Genomic DNA, 23,007 nt, shown 5'->3' with positions numbered 1-23,007 from the left:
CAAAATTAGATCAAAGGCTAGTTTAAAAGAAACTATGGTAAATCTGGGAGCAGAATAACCAATTACTTTAGAGCAGCACTATAAAACTTAAGCCGACTGCTTAGTTACTAAAGTTGAAGAAAACTCTGCAAATAAGAGTCAAACCAGGAAACAGGTGTTTATTGAAAGCAAGCAGTACATTTATCAGAATAGAAAGTGTTACATTCTCATAATTTCGATGGGCTTAACCCAAGTGAACTGTTTTATCAATAACTATTTCAAATGTTACGGTTCAACTTATATCACATGTTCTTTAACAGTTGTCTTCCCTTGCATCTTAATTATTGGCAAAAATAGGTTTCAATGCAGTAAAGATCACAAATCAGTAGTTTTTAACGGATTTTAACTTCCAGCTTATAGCACAGAACCACTGGGGTCGTATCTGATACTACGAGCAATATCTGTAGTTCTATTTAAAACTCAACGATGCCTCACCTTGCTTCATCGCGTTTCTGCTCTATTTCAGCATCCAGCTGCTGTCTTCGTAAGCGAGCTTCCTCTGCTTTGCGCTGCTGTTTTAAAAGGAATGCAGCCCGTTTCTTTGCCAACTCATCTTCCGCTTTCTGATCATCCTGCAGGGAGCAAAGAATGAACAACAGGGTAGGCACAATAGGCACAAGATGAAAACTATCAATCATAACTTTAGACTGGCACACAATTGCAAAAACTAATTTCAAATATCTTCTCGTACATTCTGAAATATATCCCATGGCTATCTTGCAATGACAGAACCATTTATCAAGCAACATGCTTTGTTATTCTACTCTGAAGTGGAATTGCCCCATTCTTTTAAAGTCATAAAATATAATTGCTGTAAATATCTCTCCTCAGAACACGGAGTTTAATTACTAATTGTTAAGGGACATTTGCAGATTGGAACATGCTTGTAAATTATCAGTGGCAAGTAAATAAAAAGCATGCAACAACAATAGTCGCGTCCTTTCTAAAACACCTTTGGCTATCTGGAAAATGAAAGGACTTAGTACTTCCATCGAAAATCCATTCAATTTTTGTAGGTCTCTGCTTACACTGAAGTAATAGAAAGGTATAGGGCTACTAGTGAATATTGTGTTGCCTAATTTTTGACACTACAGTAGTGTACTGTATATTACCTTGTAAATTGAGGAGATGCAGTTTCTCAACTCTCACCACTTGGTGGCATTTAAGCAGAAATATTTTTATTACACTTACTACACTTTCGCAGACGGCCAAACGTCTGAACTCAGAACACCACAAAGTCAAGATTAAATGGAGTTCTTCATATTCAACACACAAAAATGTCAGACATTTTGGCTTTTGGATAGTTAATCTTGCAATTTCTGGAAAATAAATGATGGTTTCTACCATCATTTAACTTTCAAACTGTTTTAAGCAGCACCTGGCTTTTACATCAGAGGTATACTGACCTATTTTTGGCTGACTGTAGCATGTTTGCACCAAACTACAAAATAAAACACTTTACAAATGGATTAAAGGTTCAATTTATCAGAAAATATCCCTCAAATGAAATGCAACCAAACAAAATTACAATACTGTTGTAACACTTAGTAAATCACTAGATTGTTACAGTTCAAAAGAGGACTATTCAGCCCATCATGCGTGCAATACCTCAGTGAATAAGCATTATGACTGAGTGTCATTCTCTTGCCTTGCCCCTGTAACCCTGAATATAGTTACTTCAGAAAAAATATCAGCAAATGCCCTGCCTTTACCACAATTACAGAGTGTGTTCTTTCACACAGCATAGTTGCTTTTGCTAATCATCTTATATCCCTGCTCTCTCATTTGCGATCCTTTAATGAGGTGAAACTGCTTTTCACTATGTACTCTGTTCAGTCCTTGCGATTTTGAAATCTTCTACCAAATCTCCTCTTAGCCTTCTTGGCGTAAGCTTGTTAGTTATTGGTTAGCACTGCTGTTTCACAGCACCAGGGACCCACGTTTGAATCCAGCCTTGGGTGACTGTCTAAAGTTTGCACATTCACCCTGTGTCTGAGTGGGTTTCCTCTGGGTGCCCTGGTTTCCTCCCACAATCCGAAGATGTGCAGGTTAGATGGATTGGTCATGCTAAAAATGGACCCTTAGGTGTTCAGACATGTGCAGGCATTAGCCATGGAAAATGCAGGGATAAGATAGGGGGGCGAGATGCTCTTTGGAGGGTTGGTGTGGACTTGATAGGCTAAATGGCCTGTTTCCACACTGTAGAGATTCTACCATCCAAAGAAACAGTCCCAACTTTATCAAAAAAAATTTGCAGTTGCTGGAAATCAAACAAAAACAGAAACTGCTGGAAAAAAAATCAGGTCTGGCAGCATTCACGGAGAGAAAACAGAGAACCGTTCTGAAGAAGGGTCACTGGACCCGGAACATTAACTAAATTTTAGCAATCTATCTTCATTATCCCTGGAACCGTTCTTGCAAAACCTCTTCTGAAATCTCTCAGATACAATTGCATTCGTTGTATGTGCAGAACCCAGAATTGTAACAATATTCCAGCTGAGGCTTAACTAGTGTATTGTACAGTTAAGCATAACCTCCTTGCTCCTGTACAACACATGTCTATTAATAAAGCCTAGGATACTGTGTGCTTTATTAACTGCTCAGAGCTGAAAATGTGTTGCTGGAAAAGCGCAGCAGGTCAGGCAGCATCCAGGGAACAGGAGAATCGACGTTTCGGGCATAAGCCCTTCTTCAGGAATTCCTGAAGGGCTTATGCCCGAAACATCGATTCTCCTGTTCCCTGGATGCTGCCTGACCTGCTGCGCTTTTCCAGCAACACATTTTCAGCTCTGATCTCCAGCATCTGCAGACCTCACTTTCTCCTCCTTATTAACTGCTCAGTCTACCTGCGCTGCCAGGTGTTGTGACTTTTGTGATGTATACACCCAGTTTTCTCTATTCTTGCACATCTTATTTTACACTACAGTTCCATGTTTTGTTTTCAACCAAAATTCATCACTGCATACCTTTCCACATTTAACTTTATCTATCAATTATTTGCCCAGTCACCTAATATTCCAATTTGTAGTTTCTCACTCCCCCCCCCCTCACAATTTGTAATGCTTCCATGTTTGGTATCATCCACAAACTGGAAACTATCCCATGCACACCAAGGTCTAGATAATTAATAGACAACCAGGATGAGCAAGACTCACAAAATTGACCATCTGTGAACTCCACTATAAACCTTCCTATAACTTGAAAAATAGCCATTAACCATTACCCTTTGTTTCTTATCCCTCAGCAATCCTTGCTGCTACTGGCCTGTTTCTTCCACAAATAGTAACTTTTCTCACAAGACTGCTGTGTGCCACTGTATTAAATAATACATAAGTCCTTCAGCCCACTGAGACTGCGCCAGCTTTTCTGAAAGACAATCTGATTAGTTGTATGTACCAGGCACCCCATATTCCAGTATTTATTTTCCTTTAAGTATTTACCCAATTGCATTTTGGAAAGTAATACTGAATTAGTTTGCACAATGTAAGTGCATACCAAATCTTTGATCAGATTACATGAAAAAAGCATTTCCCCATTCACCTTTGGTGCTTTTGCCAAGATCTTAAATCTGTTCTCTCTGGCTATCAACCCTTCAGCCACAGGTAATAGTTTCTCTTCAATCACTATTGTAAACCTTGATTTAAACATATTTAGCAAATTTCCTCTCAGCCTTCTCCAAGAACAACCACAGCTACTGCAGTCCACCTGGACAACTACAATCCATTTTCCTGGAATCAGTTCAGCAAAAGTCCGCAAAGTCTTCACATCTTTTTTAAAGAGTGGTGCTGAAATTCTCTGAACTCATATTTAACGCTTATTAGCATAAGTGTCTGGCTTTACTACCCAGGACAGGATTAGCCCACGGGCATCAGGACCCACCATCAGTATCAATGGGAGTCAAAAGCCTGCACTCAGGAGAATGGTCATATATCTGGATCAGACAGTGGCCAGAAGGTTTCATCACCCAGTGAAGAATGAGTGGGCAGGCTCTCTCTCCAAGCTTGAGGAACGAATGGAAGAATATTCCAGCACTGCAAAAGCAGCTAACTGCCTTTCAAGGTGATAGAGAAAGTGTTCACGACAGAGGAACTTGCAAGAAGCTGTCTCAAGTGGTTTTACAGTTAAAATATTTAAAATGGATGAGACAAAAAGGCGCCATTAAGACAGAGGGATTCCCTTTCATCAAGAACATCTCTGAAATGACGGCCAGACTACTGCGACCACTAGGACTTATAACAGCACACAAACCAACAGCCACTCTCAGACAACAACTCACCAAAACGAAGGACCCAATACCCAGCATGAGCAAAACTAATGTAGTGTATAAAATCCCATGCAAGGACTGCACAAAACACTATATAGGGCAAACAGGAAGACAGCTAACGATCTGCATCCACGAACATCAACTAGCCACGAAACGACACGACCAGCTATCCCTAGTAGCCACACACGCAGACGACAAGCAACATGAATTTGACTGGGACAACACTACCATTATAGGGCAAGCGAAACAAAGAACAGCCAGGCAATTCCTAGAAGCATGGCACTCATCCACAAACTCCATCAACAAACACATTGACCTGGACCCAATATACCGGCCACTACAGCGGACAGCTGAAACTGACAACTGGAAGCGACAGGGATAGGCCACTATAAATGCCGGAGGAATCACCACAGAAGCGCTTCACAGGAGGCTCCCAAGCACCGAGGATGTCACCTAGACAGGGGACGAAACGTTTGCAACAAAAACTTCCAGCTCGGCGAACAGAACCACAGCAGCCTAATTCATGGTGCAACACAGCTCCAAAAATGTCAATAAAAGCATATCCAAACTATGCAACAAACTTTCCAATTTCTAAAATGGACATCGTGTACTGTACTGTGCTGCCAATGCATTTTACACATCAAAATAGCATGAGCAAAATCGTGACACTAAATGAGCACACATATAGGAACAAAGTTTGTTGAACAGTAACTTGACAAAATGGAATGCTATTGAGAAGACATAATCCCTCGAATTTGTAGTTTTCTGATACTAACGGTGAACCATTAGCATCAGTACTTCATTTTATCAGATTCAGGTAGCATTGCATCAACAACTGTATCTGGTAACATACTCACTTATTTGCCAGCAGAACTCAATAACAAGTTCTACCAACTGCAATGAGCGAGTGCTCATAAATAAATGCTTCAGGTGCTACAAGCCAATGTAGGCAAGCATGTTATATGCCTTCTTGACCACCTTATCCACTTGCGTTGCCATTTTCAGGGAACGGTAGACTTGTATGCCTAGATGCCTCTTGTATGTTTATGCTACTAAGGCTTCTTAGTTGCAGGTGGTGTTACACTCATGTAGAAATACAAAGGCAGCAGATACTTAGGTGCGGTCATTGATTTGGATGATGCTGTCTACGGAGCCTTAGAGGATTTCTGAAGTGCATCTTGTAAATATACACACTGCTGCTACTGAGCATCACAGGTGGAGAGTGAGGATGTGGTACCAATCAAGCGAGCTGCTTTGTTCTGGATGGTATCAAGCTTCAAGTGTTGCTGGAATTGCACTCATTCTAGCAAGTGGAGAATATTCAATCACACTCTCCACTTGTGCCTTGCAAATGCGTGACAGGCTTTGGGGATTCAGGGGATAAATTATTTGCTGAAAGATTCCTTGCTCTGAAATATTAACATTTGTTCAGTATTTCCTTAAGAGTTCAAAGAATACTATGGATATTATTTTAAAGCGACTTTGAGGGTGATCAATAGAAAAGGACACTTCACGAAATTTCATTCAAATTCCTGAGGAACTCAAATAATAACAGGTGTTACACAGCCTAACAACTCCATGTCTGTAGCACAGAATTAAGTGGTCCTTGTGAGAATGAAATTAATTCCATGTACATGGTAATAAGTTTTTGCTTATAGTGTCTTATAATGGCTCTTGAAAGCATCCCAAAGGACTTTGTATGTATTTATTTCATAAAAGCAATTTCTTACATCAGTTGTCACTCAGGAAAATGTGACATTTAATATATGATAAAATTCACAAACAGCAAAGTAAAAAGTAACCAATTGATCTATTTTCATTGTTAGTTGGCAAAGGAATCCTGGTTGCAATATGGGAGAACTCAGTGCCCATTTTCCAAAAAGTGCAACAGGACCTTCAGCACCTACTTAAATCAATGAAGTCAGAGCACTCAGGTGACAAGAAATCAGAAATAATTAACCACCATGTAGAAAAATACTTTCCTGAAAGACAAATGTTATCTTGTGAACAGTGTAAAATTATTAAAGTTTATTTTAAGTTCAAGTATGACTAACCTTGAAGAAAAAGCCTAATCCAGACTTCTGATCAGATTCACAGATCACATGACTGGTGGAAAGGCCTTGACTTTCAGATGTTTCGCCTTCTGTTGGTGCTTTCAGTTCAGAGATATCCACTTCAATGAGGTTTGCCTTGTTTTTGGTTTGTTCCTCAATAGGAATATTCTCCTTTCCTGATCTATCCGAAGAGATAAGTGATGGATATTCAGCTTTTTTGGGGGTGCTAATTACTGCCTCAGTGTTAATTTGTTCATAGAAATAATTATAACTGTCTTTTTGGGTTGTTGAAAGCACCAATGTCCGCTGGTTACCTTCATCACCTTCCTTTAGGCCATCAGCATCCTTTGTCCTTTCAGACATATGCTCTGTAGAAGTTCCTGTGCTAACACTACCATCAACAGTATTATCATCAATCTCAGACTTTAATGGTTTACTACCTGGAGACGGTCGTAGATGGGGTAGAGTTTCAACATTGTGTGTGGGTGTGATAATCCGAAAAGAGCCTTGCATTTTAGAATCCCGAGGCACTTTTAAGTCTGTTGGCCTTGCTGAACGAGGACTTTTCAATGGAGCGCTGCGTGGCTGTTTACGTATAGCTTGTGGTAGACTACCCCCTGTGGGTGATAGAGGTTCCACGACCTGTACAGCTTGCCTGAACTTTTGGTCCTGCAGATTGCGATTAACATTTGGTAGGGGTGTGATTGGTGCCTGGTCCTTAAGCTTCATCAAGAGTTCTTGCTGCTGCGAAAGCTTGTGCATCTCGAACTGAAGGTTGCTCAGCGTTTCGTTAAGTTTCTCAATAGACCGATTATATTCGTTCATATCAACATCTGCTATGCCTTCCTCAAAACCATTAGAATTCACTTTGTTCTTGTCAACATCTTGAGCAGCCTGTGAAGATTCCTTTAACCATCGCTGCCTAACTGCCGCAATGCTTTCTTGGATATCATTTTCTGTGATTTTCTCACGTAAATCTTTCGCCCCTCCTTCTTCCAGCTGTTTTAAGTAATCTTCTTTGGCTTCTTTGTTCACAAGATCTTCATCTGCTCTAGGTGACTGGCATACTAGAGCAACAGTTTCCTCATTACTTGGAAGCTCAGCTTCCTTTGCAAGGTATTCAGGCTTAAGTGGTTGAGGAATCCCTTCATTCTTCCCCTTTTTAACAATATGTAAGAAAGCAGCTTTGCCCAATTTTAGCCGCTGTCTGGCAGAGAGTGCTTCCATTTTCTTTTTCTGAGCTTCAATTGTTCTGCGTTTCTCCTCAAGCTGCATGTGAAGTTGCACAAGTTCGGAAGCCAGCATCTGAGCACTGTCTTTGGTCTGTCTATTGGGACTCTGTTCTCGTTTCTGCCTCCATGTCATCATGGGTAAAGGGCAACATTCTGACCCATCTGGAGTGGTCTTTTGAGAACTACTTGCACTAGATTTTGCCTCAGCACTGTTAAGTCTTTGTAGCTTACGCTCAGCAAAGTTGGTCATTCTAATACTGGTACTGGTCATGGACGTGCTGCTAGCTTGTGAAATTGTACTCAGACAAGGACTGGAACGACCACTGGCACCATCCTTGTCCTCATGTTCCTTCACCTTCATATCATGATGCAATTTTCTAGACTCCTCTTCTCCACTGTACCCACTTCTGACTTGTTGGACCTCCTCATCAGTAACTAGGTCTTGGTCAGCCTCTTCCATATCTAGCACTTCTGAATCAGAATCTTGCATATTCATAATCCATGTTGTGTCATGCGGTTTACTGTTTCCCACAGTGGTTTCATTATTTATTGACATACCATCCAACCCTTCTTCAAGATCACCAGTATGAAGGAAGAAGCCCCCAGATTCCCCCTGAGTTGCAGCTTCAACACTACTACTAGCTAAAGGCCTAAAATTACTTAAGGAAACTCCGGATTCTTCAAGATGTCGCCGTGTCTTTTCACTGGCTGAGTCAGACACTACAATAAAGTCAGAGCTGGTTATAGGAGTGAAAGTCCTGCTAATATCTGACTCCATATTGACATTTTCTGCTTTTTTGCGTGTTGAAGGCAACTGTCCATCTGTTATTCTCTTTGTTGAGGAAGGTCTGCATCTTCGCTCTCCACATTCTTCATACTTGTTAACAATGAGGAGATTTTCCTTGGCTGGTTTTAAGACTGCAGGCATTAAAGGTTCTAAAAAGAATCCACCAGATTGGTTTGCTACTTCAATGTCATTTTGCAGTCTTTTGGGAGACTTTGATGGCAAGGTTTGACTTGTGACTTTTGACGAAACACTTTGTAACTCAAGATCAGAATTGTTAAGCAGCTCTCCATCTGACTTAATTATTGCAATAAGTTCCTCATCATCCTCATCATCCATGTCAACATTCTTTAGCAAGCTTTTCCCATTGCTTTCTGCAGGTGGAGACAGTAGCTGAGACTGATGCTTTGGGGTTACATTGACTATATTGGATGCAAGACTGTCTTTGCTAATGGACCTGGCCAGGCTGATGCTATCTCCAGAGCCAGCATCTACATCACTGTCAGTTGCATAATGAAGGGCAAATGGTGTCGGCTGAGACAAGGGTCTGAAAAAAGAATGAACAGCTTTAGCCACAAGACCTGAACAATGTATACATTCATGTATTGTGAAAATGTATCTATTGATGGGACTGTTCGTAAACATATTCTGTAGATTTATTATATTGCGAATTAGAAGAAGAATACATGCTGTACCAGTTTAAATAAAGAGAGAAAAGTAAAATTAACTATACTGCGACTATAATAGATACCAACGAAATAGGTGAAAGATAATAACTAAAAGACTTATTCATTTATATAAAGTTATACTCACTACGGTAATGTATACAATTTCCCAACATTATATAAGTGGGAAATACTCAAGTTACGAAAAATGAGTGACAGTGGTAGTTCTGTTGCAAATAACTGCATCCTAAGAAACATGTTTCATCTTCATTCATTAATAAATAAATACTGAAGGCTGGTTTTGCTTAGAGCATGCTGCAGAGGGAGCCAGTGCACAGCAATAAAAGTCTGTTGCAAAATTGGATTTATAAGTTGCACCATTTGAAAATGTATATCATCATTCTGGAACTGATAATTGACAAATACCAATTGAAATTGAAGATAAATACATTCCAGGATTTGTTTTAGGCACACTGCCTGCATTATGGAAACAGTGAAATCTGCCTGTCTATAGTAATAATCATCATGTAATAGAGCTGCTGGGAATAATCTTTATTTGTCTTGTTTAACACCTGTGTGCTGGATACATGCAATGTCAGATCTCTCAAAATAAGGATTCTACCAATATACCGTGACTCCAACCCCAAGTGACTAGCTGTAGTTATTCAGAAACATTACTCTATTGACCCTAGCAAATCAACAAATTAATTCAGTATCGAGAAAAAGAAATTACACGGGACGGGGCAGTTAGCTTAGTTGGTTGGATGGCTGGCTTGCAATGCAAATTGATGCCAACAGTGTGGGTTCAATTTTCACAATGGTTGAGGTTACAATGAAGGACTCTCCTTCTCAACCACTCCCCTCACCCTAGGCATGATAACCCTCAGGTTAAATTCACCAGCAGTTGTTTCTCTCTCTCATGAGAGAATGGCCTATCGCTCAATAGGGCAATGGCAACATTACTTTTACCGCAGTCTGGGCTACTTCATCCATTCAGCAGAGTGATGAAATAGGGGCGACATGGTGGTTAGCACTGCTGCCTCACAGCACCAGGGCCCCAGGTTCGATTCAAACCTTGGGCGACTGTCTGTGTGGAGTTTGCACATTCTCCCAGTGTCTGCATGGGTTTCCTCCGGGTGCTCCGGTTTCCTCCCATAATCCAAAGATGTGCAAGTCAGGTGAATTGGCCATGCTAAATTGCCCATAATGTTAGGTGCATTAGTCAGAGGGAAGTGGGTCTGGGTGGGTTACTCTTCGGAGGGTCGGTGTGGACTGGTTAGGCCAAAGGGCCTGTTTCCACACTGTAGGAAATCTAATCTAATGCTAACTCAAGGCTCGAAAGCTAGAACTAGTAATTACCAGATGCCAAATTTAAAGAAAACAAGATTCAAACCTTGGTTAACCCACACCTTTTAACTGTAATTATTTGGCACGGATTCAGTTTATATTCAAAAGACTAATATTAAATCTTGAAAGTACCATTTATGTGTAGCTCAAGACAAGGCAAACATCATTAATAAAGTAAACAAATGAAAATAAAGCCTTCCTCTGTTTACCTTGGCTTCCTTTCTTGCCAGGCCAACACTGCACCTCTTGGCTGCCCATCAACTCGAGTTAGGGAATTTGAACGATGTCTAGTATCTAATCATTTAAAATAAAGAGAATGCTAGGTGCACATCAAACTCAGTTTAATTTGAAGATATTCAGATTTGGCTCCAAACATTTGCTGTTTATTATATCCACTGAATTTCTTTGATTAATTTAGCTTATACCCAAAATAAAGACCACACATTGAAAATATATTAAATATTGCAAAAATATACTCTCACATTATATTGGAGGAGAAAGTGAGGTCTGCAGATGCTGGAGATCAGAGCTGGAAATGTGTTGCTGGAAAAGCGCAGCAGGTCAGGCAGCATCCAGGGAACAGGAGAATCGACGTTTCGGGCATAAGCCCTTCTTCAGGAATGGGGAAAGTTTGTCCAGCAGGCTAAGATAAAAGGTAGGGAGGAGGGACTTGGGGGAGGGGCGTCGGAAATGTGATAGGTGGAAAGAGGTCAAGGTGAGGGTGATAGGTCAGACTGGGGTGGGGGCGGAGAGGTCGGGAGAGGACCTCTTCATAGCTCCTACCTGCCCTCGACCTCTTCATAGCTCCTACCTGCCCTCGACCTCTTCATAGCTCCTACCTGCCCTCGACCTCTTCATAGCCAACTGCCGCCGCGATATTAACCGCCACCTGAACTCCCCCACCCCACTCACCCACTCCAACCTCTCACCCTCGGAACGCGCAGCCCTCCACTCACTCCGTTGCAACCCCAACCTCACTATCAAACCAGCAGACAAGGGAGGCACGGTAGTAGTTTGGCGCACCGACCTCTACACCGCTGAGGCCAAACGCCAGCTCGCAGATACCTCCTCCTACTGCCCCCTTGACCATGACCCCACCCCCCACCACCAAACCATCATCTCCCAGACCATCCATAACCTCATCACCTCGGGGGATCTCCCATCCACCGCCTCCAACCTCATAGTCCCACAACCCCGCACCTCCCGCTTCTACCTCCTGCCCAAAATCCACAAACCTGACTGCCCCGGCCGACCCATTGTCTCCGCCTGCTCCTGCCCCACCGAACCCATCTCTGCGTACCTTGACTCCGTCCTGTCCCCCTTAGTCCAAGAACTCCCCACCTACATTCGGGACACCACCCATGCCCTCCACCTGCTCCATGATTTTCGCTTCCCCGGTCCCCAACGCCTTATTTTCACCATGGACATCCAGTCCCTGTACACCTCCATCCCCCATCACGAAGGACTCAAAGCCCTCCGCTTCTTTCTTTCCCGCCGTACCGACCAGTACCCTTCCACTGACACCCTCCTTCGACTGACTGAACTGGTCCTCACCCTGAACAACTTCTCTTTCCAATCCTCCCACTTCCTCCAAACGAAAGGAGTAGCCATGGGCACCCGCATGGGCCCCAGCTATGCCTGCCTCTTCGTAGGATATGTGGAACAATCCATCTTCCGCAACTATACTGGCCCCACCCCCCACCTTTTCCTCCGCTACATCGATGACTGTATTGGCACCGCCTCGTGCTCCCACGAGGAAGTTGAACAGTTCATCCACTTCACCAATACCTTCCACCCCGACCTCAAATTCACCTGGACAGTCTCAGATTCCTCCCTCCCCTTCCTCGACCTTTCTATTTCTATCTCAGGCGACCGAATCAACACGGACATCTACTACAAACCGACCGACTCCCACAGCTACCTGGACTACACCTCCTCCCATCCTGCCCCCTGTAAAAACGCCATCCCATTCTCCCAATTCCTTCGACTCCGCCGCATCTGCTCCCAGGAGGACCAGTTCCAAAAACGCACAACCCAGATGGCCTCCTTCTTCAAGGACCGCAATTTCCCCCCCGACGTGGTCGACGATGCCCTCCACCGCATCTCTTCCACTTCCCGCTCCTCCGCCCTTGAACCCCGCCCCTCCAACCGCCACCAGGACAGAACCCCACTGGTCCTCACCTACCACCCAACCAATCTCCATGTACAGCGCATCATCCGCCGTCATTTCCGCTACCTCCAAACGGACCCCACCACCAAGGATATATTTCCCTCCCCTATCAGCATTCCGTAAAGACCACTCCCTCCGTGACTCCCTCGTCAGATCCACACCCCCCACCAACCCAACCTCCACTCCCGGCACCTTCCCCTGCAACCGCAGGAGGTGCAAGACTTGCGCCCACACCTCCCCCCTCACCTCCCTCCAAGGCCCCAAAGGAAACTTCCATATCCGCCACAGATTCACCTGCACCTCCACACATATCATCTATTGCATCCTCTGCACCCAATGTGGCCTCCTCTATATTGGGGAGACAGGCCGGCTACTTGCAGAGCGTTTCAGAGAACACCTCTGGGACACCCAGACCAACCAACCCAACCACCCTGTAGCTCAACATTTCAATTCCCCCTCCCACTCCACCAAGGATATGCAGGTCTTTGGACTCCTCCATCGTCAGACCACAACAAAACGACGGGTGGAGGAAGAAGCCTCATCTTCCGGCTAGGAACCCTCCAACCCCACAAGGGATGAACTCGGATTTCACCAGTTTCCTCATTTCCCCTCCCCCCACCCTGTCTCAGTCAAATCCATCAAATTCAGCACCGCCTTCCTAACCGGAGATCTTCTTCCCGACCTCTCCGCCCCCACCCCAGTCTGACCTATCACCCTCACCTTGACCTCTTTCCACCTATCACATTTCCGACGCCCCTCCCCCAAGTCCCTCCTCCCTACCTTTTATCTTAGCCTGCTGGACAAACTTTCCCCATTCCTGAAGAAGGGCTTATGCCCGAAACGTCGATTCTCCTGTTCCCTGGATGCTGCCTGACCTGCTGCGCTTTTCCAGCAACACATTTCCATCTCACATCATATTGGCAATCTCAAAAGTTGGGCAGAGTCAGAAATAGAGCCAAAACACTGCAGAACATATTCTACTTGAAGTGGTGTCCTTCCTCATCTGTATGTAAAGATACTTGTGAGAGTGGGTCATGTCTTTTTGTGACGACTTGATGCTCTCCCCACAGTGCATTCAAATCCTTTCTATATTGTAGCATCCAGCACTGTGCACAATGCACCAGCTGAGGTCCAACAAGTGACTTACACAAGTTCAACATCACCTCCTTACTCTTGTACTCTATGCTCTTATTAAAAAAAGCAGGTTTTAATAATTGCTCTCTCTACCTGTCCTGTCACTTTCAGTATTCTGTATACATATACATCCACATTACTTCTGCTCCTGCACCTCCTGGAGAATCACACCCTCAACTTTATATTTCCTTACAATGTCTTTCTGACAAAAATGCATCAACTCACTCTTCCCTGCATTGAAACCCATCTGCCCACTCCACTAACTTGCCTGTACCCTGAGTTTCATATTCCTCCTCACAGTTTATAATTCTTCAAAGTTTTGTGTAATTTGCAAACTTTGAAATGGTCTTTTACATACTAAGATCTAGATCATTGATATATATCAGGAAAAGCAAGGGTCCCATACCAATCCCTGGGGCGCTCCACTACAAACCTTCCTCTAGTCCAAAATATATCCATCGACCATTCCTCTCTGTTTCCAATCACTCAGCCAATTCTGCACCCATGTTGCCAGTGACCTTTTTATTCCATCACCTAGAACTTCCCTCAAGTCTATTGTGTGGTCCTGTATTGAAATATCAATTCTGAAAGTCCATGTACACCACATCAAGAACATTACCCAGTTACCTCTACAAAAAAAACTCAAGAAAATTAGTTAAACACAATTTCCCCTTTAGAAATCCATGCTAACTCTTCAGAAACAGAAATTAGGATGATCATGGTTCTGGAAGTGCAACCCAGAGGTAATAGGAATGCAAGTGTAGGTATGGTGACAGTGGTTGGCAGGGGGAGGGGGTAAGAGCTCAAGGCAATGTGGGAAATGGGATGTTAAGCCACCTCAAAATCAGATTGTCAATAGATTGAAAACAGATTTCCTGCTGGACATGTTGGCCCTGATAGAGAATGGACAGGAAATGATAGCTGAGGAAATGTTGACTCCAGTCAAAGCACAGATAGGATTAGATTATGTAGAGAAATTACTACAGAATCAAAGATCTATTAAATCACATGGGTGTACCCAATTCTGTTGCATATTGTGACAATTAAGGAAGTAACAATGTTTAGGTTTTGGCTAGAGACGATACAAAATAGGTAAACATAGCTACATTATTAGCTAAGAATTTTTGCACAGGACTTTGGATACAAATTATCATCTATATACTCAGACATATGCTTTATTGCCAAAAATGATTTTATTGATGGGTAGGCGGACCAGGTACTCAAGAAGGGGTTTGATTCAGGGTCTGTGTAAGTTTCAATTGGAACGGAGATAAGGATATTAAAATCAGGATTGATGATTTTGGATTTTGGGGAGGAACAAAGAAACAGATGAGCAAAGGACACTATTCACTGCTTTTATTCAGCACGTGCATCTTATAGACAGATCACACTGCTGCTATTGAGGATTGACGGTGGAGAGTGTGGATCCTCGTGGATGTAGTTCCAATCAAGCAGGCTGCTTTGTCCTGGATGGTGTCAAGCTTAAGTGCTACTGGGGCTTCCCCAAGAAAGTGGGGAATATTCCATCGAACTCTTGACTTGTGCCTTGTAGACTGTGGACAGGCTCTGGGGAGTCAGGTGTAATTTACATGCCGCAGTATTCTTAGGTTCTAATCTGCTCTTGTAGCCACTGCATTTATGCAGTGAGTCCAGTTAAGTTTCTAATCAATGATAACACCATTGAATGTCAAGCGGTGATTAGATTATCTCTTATTGGTGATTATCACAGTCTAGTATTTGTGTGGCACCAATTTACTTGCCATCTGTCAGCCCAAGTGTGGTTATTGCCCAGATCTTGTTGCACTTGAAGGTGAACTGCTTCAGAATCGTAAATGGTGCTGAACATTGCTGATGATTGCACAAATATACCCACTTCTGACCTTACGATGGAGGGAAGGTAATTGATGAAGCAGCTGAAAATGATTGATCATTGGACACTACCCAGAGGAATTCCTACAGAGATGTCCTGTAGCTGAGATGACTGGCATCCAATAAACCACAACCATTTTTCTACGTGTCAGGTATGATTCTAACCACCAGAGAGTTTATCTCCTGATACCCATCGATTCCAGTTTTGCTACGGCTCCTTGATACCACACTTGGTTGAATACAGCATTGATGTCAAAGGCAGGCACTCTCACCTCCCCTCTGGAATTCAGCTCGTTTGTCCATGTTTGAACCAAAGGTGCAATGAGGTCAGGAGCTGAGTGTGTCTCTAGCGGAACCCAAACTGTGTGTCGTTGAACAAGTTATTGCTGAGCAGGTGCTGCTTGATAGCATTGTGATGACACCTTCCATCACATTACTGATGACTGACAGTACATTTGTGGGGCAGTAATTGGCCAGATTGGATTTGTCCTGCTTTTTATGTACAGGGCACAGTTGGGCAATTTTCCATATTGTCAGGTAGATGCCAGAGTTGTAACTTGTTATGAATGTGTAGAGGTGTACTGTACCTTTAAGAATTGAAAAACTAGCAAGGACTGACAAAGCACAGAGAGTCCTGAACAAGGTAACAATATAACACATGGTCAAAACAAACAGCAGCAGATGGGTTGCCATGAAGCAAAACAAATTCAAATTCAGCCAGTTTAAATTATGTCACAAGATACCAAAATCCAAACAAATTTGAATTTAGTATTTTGAGAATATTAGAACCAATGAAATTATCCAATATTTTGGGATATAAAACCGGACATTTTGAACAGTTAGAGGGAGAACTGCCAAATGTAGACTGCTAGCTGAAGAGCTCTCTGAAAGGTACCTGTCTGTGGGGAGTGTGCAGCAGGACATCAAAGCCAACCTGGAGAGAATCTACAGAGGAGAATCAGCAAAGCTGACTAGTTTTGAAATGAGATTTTTATTTTGTAAATCTTAATTGGGATTTTTTTTAAAAATTGGACTAGTATTGTAGAGTGGGAGGTAAAAGCTAGGGTTAAGAGAAAGGAGTTATAAATAGTTGTTGGTTTTAATTTTCTCTGTTGGACTTAAAGAATAAAGTTGTCAATTTTTACTTTAAGTAGCGACGTCAGGGATAATTATTTGCCTCTCGAATTTTAACAGATTACAGCACAGAGTAAATCTTTTCTGTGTGGCTGGTTTAAATTAGCAGAGGAGTTTACCCAGTGTCATAATAAACTGTCCTGGAACTATCTTTTGAAGCTTCCAATTGTACTGTGCTATGAATACAGAGATAGGAAGACTGATTTGATTCAGCTGTCTGTCTCCATGCCATTTCATTAATAATACAATGCAAGTGAATACCCTAGAAGTGAAATTATTCACTTTCACATTGAAAGAAACAGCTTCCACGATATGAAAATAGAATAATGATCAATTTAGATCTTTTTTTCAGAATTGTGGAAGACACATTTTATACCTTCAACTATCTGTACACAATAGGAACAGTAGACAAGTTACAACAGACAATTAAAACAATTATAAAATTACTGGTGGATATTGCATAAATAATTAGCCTGACCACCATAGGTTCCAATTCAACTATTGGTAAAATCATTGACATCTACTCCCCTACCTTTCTCAAACTGCCAAGAAAACTAGCATTTCTAAAATTTGTCTTTTTGTTTTCATTAGTAACATTCTTCAGCTTGAATATAGTGCAAATCATACCTGGGCTGTCTTCACTAGATAGGGGACATTTGTACTGCCTCTGTCTTAAAGGCAATAGCGGATGGGAAGGACTGAATGCAGGGCTTCCTTTACTAAAAATACACAAAAAGGAATGGATTTTTTTTAGAACCATTGTATTTTTTCCTTTTCAATACAAACATACATAGACAGGTTTGATCAAAGATGGAAAAAGACAGATCTTTAGTTCTTCAATTCATCTCAAAAATTATTGACATTTTTCATTTAAATGCTACAAATCAAACTTGAAAGCACAAGTCTAGAGATTATTAGCAGCACAAAAAGGTAGAAAAGACAGAATTACTGACCATATGAATGATAATACATAACACTGAACCCACGGTGGAAACCAAAGCAAATACAGGACATGCCAGGATGGCAAGGACAGACAGAGACAGACTTACACAAATTCTTCAGGATGCAGGCAATACCTGGTTCCAATTTCTGGGCTACTCTGTGAAACAGACGTTGGCAAATCACCTGGACCATTGGCTGGGCTGACCATAAAGCTCCGCTTTGTTGCATTGGAAATTGGAAGGGGTGGGCGAGAGCTCTTCTGTTGTAGGAGTGTTTTAGCTGAATTGAGGTGGCAGATATAATGTTAGTATACATAGAAACTTCTTCCCTCTGTATTTAGGCTTCCCTTAGTCTAAAAGTTTGTGATTACTTTGAAAGATTTTTATTATGATATTACAGAAATTGATTAGACATTTAAGTTGAAATAGCTTTACACAATTTCCAGTCGGAACAAGCAGTTAAAAGAAACCTCTAGCTTGGCCTAATACTGGCATCTGAGCTCATGAAAATGCCAATTTAAACTGCCATACAGAACCACATCAGGGATAATTTACATTTAAAAACCAGAAGAGAAACTGGAATGCAGAAGGTTCAACCTTTTGAGAAACGTACCATCTTTGATTTCATGAACTTCCCGTGGTTGCACAAAGTCAGGCTTCACAACTTCAAACCACCAGAATAATTCAGCGATGAAAACCATAACGTTAGGCTGGAATAGAAAGAAAGGCATTCTCTATACACATCTGTTTTACCATATTTCATAAGGATGCAACTGAATTAACAGAAAGTGTCACCAATGCCAGAAGAAAATCCAAGAGGCAGAGTTCTCTGTCACAAATTGATCACTCCTGTCCCTCATATGACTGGGAACACAACAGAAGCTGTTGCAAGACTTTCAGGATTGAACAACTTTCTCGATTAGCAACTCCCGTTGGACTCAGTAACCATCCTCACCATCAATGATGAACTGTAAAATCAGGATACACTGCAGTAACTCAACTTCTACAGTCCAATCTGAGCACTGCATTTTCTACTACAGAGAATACTGCTGCTTCCAAAATCCCTTTCAAAGCACAAACCTTATTTGAGCATGTAATGCTACTTGCCTCCACCCCACCATTTTTTGGACAAAGATCTCATACATTCTTTTAGGACAATGATATCATAAAGACCACAATGGTTCAGACAGAAAATCCATTACAAGCCTTTCAGGGGAGCTAACAATATGCAATAAGAATGTAGATATTCCAGTACCTCCCTCATCCACAGCACACAAAAAAATACACAATTCCTCAGCAAGGGAATACCTGCTGCTAAAAAAAATGCCACCCTGCATGCATAGGTACAATTATGCTACTAAAATTATAAGGGAATTCTTATGTACATCTTACCTTCAGTACTAAAGGACTGTACAACATGTCTTCTAGTGACAGATAGAAACTTTTGTTCAGGTAATGATGCGAAAAATCTATGAGAAGTTGAATATTATACAAGCTGTCTGCAATTGAAGTCACTTCTTTCAAACAAATGTCTGCAAAAAAAAAAGACAGAAACTCATTTAAACCAGTCGACTCAATGCTATAATAATCATGTATTTAACAGAGAACTTTTAATTCCTTTTAGATTGAGGTGTTGACTATAGTCATCAATATTCTATTAACTTAAAATAGCTGAAGAGTTATTAAAGGATAATAGACTCTTTCTGAGAATAGATGAACATCGCTGACTTTCTAAGGCTTTTTTTAAAACTAAAAGCACTGCATCCTACATGGCACATGGAATTCTCAGATTCTTGTCTATTTGGGACAGTTTTACATGTTTTTCTTCAATATTTGTTCTTTTACCCAAAAGTTATTTTTGTTGCATACTGACAAAGGTTTTCTGCAGTGACAACATATTTCTAATTAAAAGCTGAAAACTGGGGCACATGAAATTTAAGAGAAAGTCAATACTTGTAAAGAATTTTGCACATTGAAAAATTGGGAGCAAAGATGAATGAGATGATTTACTGATGAGAAAGCTTTAGTGAACTGAAACAGTTTTTACCCCACTTTTTTCACTTGCAGTAATTATGGAAAACTGGATCATGATCTTTCAAGTAAAGGGTCTTTATTGCACTTAGGGTTAAGATACTAAAGAAGAGCTCTGAATAACATGGCCTGTGAAATGTTTGGGGGACCTTTACTATCTTATTGGTTGGTTTAGTTTTACATTCTTTTTCAACTCAACATCCAAAACCAAAACTCAACTCCCTTAACTCAAGTTTTCATTGATTTCCATAAATATCTAGTCACTAAACGTTGCTCCATCATGGCACAGATTAAAATTGCAGGGTATGATCTTGTGGATATCAAATAGACAGGGCTACAAGGGAATCAGGGCTGGGAACTAAATATCCAAGCATGCAAGTCCTAAGGAAAGGACAGGCAGATGGGCAGAGGGGGAAGGGTTGCCTTTTTGGTAAGAAATGAAATTATAGTGTTAGAGTTGAAAGACTTGGAATCTCCGTGGATAGAGTTGAGGAATCACAAAGGGTAAAAGACCCTGATGGGAGTTACATACAGGCCTCCTAGCAGTAGTCAAGCTGTAGGGAAGAAAATAATAAAAGAGATATAGATAACCTTGAAGAAAAGTACTATTACAATAATCATGGGATACTTGAATATGCAGATGGATTGGGAAAATCAGACTGGTAGTGGGTCCCAAGAAAAGGAATCTATGGAATGTCTACAAGGTGACTTTCTGAAGCAGCTTGCAATACAGCCTACTAGGAAACAGGTAATTCTGAGTTTGGTGATGTATAAGGAGGCAGACATGATCAGGGATCTGAAGGTGAAGAACCCAAGGGGGCAGGGACTCTAATATGACAGAATTCACCCTGCAGTTTGAGGGGGGAAAGCTGGAATCAGATGTAGTAGTATTACAATTGAGTAAAGATAACTACAAAGACACGATTAGGGAGCTGGCCAGAGTTGATTGGAAGGTGGTGGAGTAGCAATAGGCAGGAGCTTCTGCAGGTCGCAATAATTCATCCCAACATACTAAAAGGAAATGAGGTAACCATGACTGATAAGGGAAGTCAGGGACAGCATAAAAGCAAATAAAAAGCATACAATATGGTGAAGATTAGTGTGATGCTAGAGGATTGGAAAACCTTTGAAAACCTGCAGAGGATAACTAAATCAAAGCAGTAAGAGGGAGAGAAGATGAAATATGAGGGTATGCTAGCTGGTAATGTCAAACAATAATGCAAGAATTTATTTAGATGTACAGAAAGATAGGATAGGCAAGAATGGACACTGGACTACTGGAAAATGAGGCTGCAGAAGTAGTAATGGGGAACTAACAAATAGTGGAGAAACTGAAGAGGTACCTTACATCAGTCTTCACAGTGAAAGTCACTGGTTGCATTATCAGAACTTCAAGAGTTTTAGGGGGATACAGGTGAGTGCAGTGCCCGACATTAAGGTGAAGGTGCTGGGGAAGCCGAAAGGTCTGAAGGCAGACAAATCAACCAGACCAGATGGACTACATCCCACAGCTCTGAAAGAGTTAGCTGAAGAAATGTGGAAGTATTGGTGGTGATTTTTCAGGAATCACTGGAGTCAGGGAGGGTCCCAGAAGACTTGAAAATGGCTAATGTAACACAAGTTCAATAGAATCCCTACAATGTGGAAGCAGCCATCTAACTCAATGATGCTCTGAAGAGCATCCACCCATACTCACAAACCCCTCCTACCCCCGCCCCCCGCCCACCACCACCACCACCACCTTATCCCTGTAACCCTGCATTTCCTATGACTGATTCAGCTAGCCTACACATTCCTGGACACTATGGGCAATTGAGCATCGCCAATCACCTAACCTGCACATCTTTGGAATGTGGGACGAAACCCACACAGACATGGAGAACGTGCAAACCCCACACAGACAGTCACCCAAGATTGGAAATGAACCTAGCGTCATGAGGCAGCAGTGCTAACCACTGAGCCACCTCGGTGTGAGCAAACTAGAATAGGAGAGCAAAGATAACAGACAATAGTCAATAGTTGCAGGAGTAGGCCATTCTGCCCTTTGAGCCTGCACCGCCATTCAATATGATCATGGCTGATCATCCTCAATCAGTATCCTGTTCCTGCCTTATCTCCATAAGCCTTGATTCCACTATCCTTAAGAGATCTATCCAACTCTTTCTTAAACGAATCCAGAGACTGGGCCTCCACTGCCCTCTGGGGCAGAGCATTCCACATAGCCACCACTCTCTGGGTGAAGAAGTTTCTCCTCATCTCTGTTCTAAATGGTCTACCCCGTATTTTTAAGCTGTGTCCTCTGGTTTGGCACTCACCCATCAGAGGAATCATGTTTCCTGCCTCCAGAGTGTCCAATCCTTTAATAATCTTATATGTCTCAATCAGATCCCCTCTCAGTCTTTTAAACTCAAGGGTATACAAGCCCAGTCGCTCTAGTCTTTCAGTGTAAGGTAGTCCCACCATTCCAGGAATTGACCTCGTGAACCTATGCTGCACTCCTCAATAGCCAAAATGTCTTTCCTCAAATTTGGAGACCAGACAATACTCCAGGTGTAGTCTCACCAGGGCCCTGTACAGCTGCAGAAGAACCTCTTTGCTTCTATACTCAATCCCTCTTGTTATGAAGGCCAGCATGCTATTAGCCTTCTTCACTACCTGCTGTACCTGCATGCTTACCTTCATTGACTGGTGTACAAGAACACCCCAATCTCTTTGTACTGCCCCTTTACCTAAATTGATTCCATTTCGGTAGTAATCTGCCTTCCGGTTCTTGCCACCAAAGTGGATAACCATACATTTATCCACATTAAACTGCATCTGCCATGCACCTGACCAGTCACCTAACCTGTCCAGGTCACCCTGTAATCTCCTAACATCCTCCTCACATTTCACCCTGCCACCCAGCTTAGTATCATCAGCAAATTTGCTAATGTTATTACTAATACCATCTTCTATATCATTAATATATATGGTAAAAAGCTGCGGTCCCAGCACTGATCCCTGCGGTACCCCACTGGTCACTGCCTGCCATTCCGAAATGGAGCTGTTTATCACTACTCTCAGATATGCTGCTGAGGGCGTATGAGACTCTGGTCAGATCACATTTATAATATTGTTAGCAGTTTTGAGCCCCATATCCAAGGAAGAATATACTGGCGTTGGACGGGGCTCAGAAGAGGTACATAAGAATGATTCTAGGGATGAAGGACATGTCATATAAGGAGCAGTTCAGCTCTCAGAGTCTGTACTTGGAGTTTAGAAGGGTACGGAGGGATCTCATTGAACCTTATAGAATACTGACAGGTCTGGATAGTGTTGGACGTGGAGAAAACGTTTCCTCTAG

At 42.1% G+C, this 23,007-nt stretch overlaps 1 protein-coding gene across 5 annotated transcripts in view; it reads right to left on the bottom strand.

Annotated features, from left to right (window-relative positions):
• Positions 1–23,007, bottom strand: part of camsap1b (calmodulin regulated spectrin-associated protein 1b) — a 110,260-nt gene that overhangs the window by 19,472 nt on the left and 67,781 nt on the right. For 3 of the 5 annotated variants that reach the window (XM_043720467.2, XM_043720469.2, XM_043720471.2), the window contains 7 exons: positions 19,026–19,165; positions 18,247–18,343; positions 17,742–17,913; positions 17,320–17,411; positions 10,595–10,679; positions 6,358–8,920; positions 475–611 (listed from right to left, as the gene is read on the bottom strand). In XM_043720467.2, the coding sequence (XP_043576402.2) occupies positions 475–611; positions 6,358–8,920; positions 10,595–10,679; positions 17,320–17,411; positions 17,742–17,913; positions 18,247–18,343; positions 19,026–19,165 (3,286 nt within the window). The remainder of the gene's footprint in view (positions 1–474; positions 612–6,357; positions 8,921–10,594; positions 10,680–17,319; positions 17,412–17,741; positions 17,914–18,246; positions 18,344–19,025; positions 19,166–23,007) is intronic. The other 2 variants (XM_043720468.2, XM_043720473.2) reach the window with 1 other exon arrangement.

This window comes from Chiloscyllium plagiosum, unplaced genomic scaffold, assembly GCF_037043375.1.
Source record: "Chiloscyllium plagiosum isolate Xiang-an unplaced genomic scaffold, Cpla_swu_hap1 HiC_scaffold_21, whole genome shotgun sequence".
NCBI classification, from domain to species: Eukaryota; Metazoa; Chordata; class Chondrichthyes; order Orectolobiformes; family Hemiscylliidae; genus Chiloscyllium; species Chiloscyllium plagiosum.
Note: the sequence above shows the minus strand (reverse complement) of the source record. Positions and strands in the feature narration are given on the sequence as shown.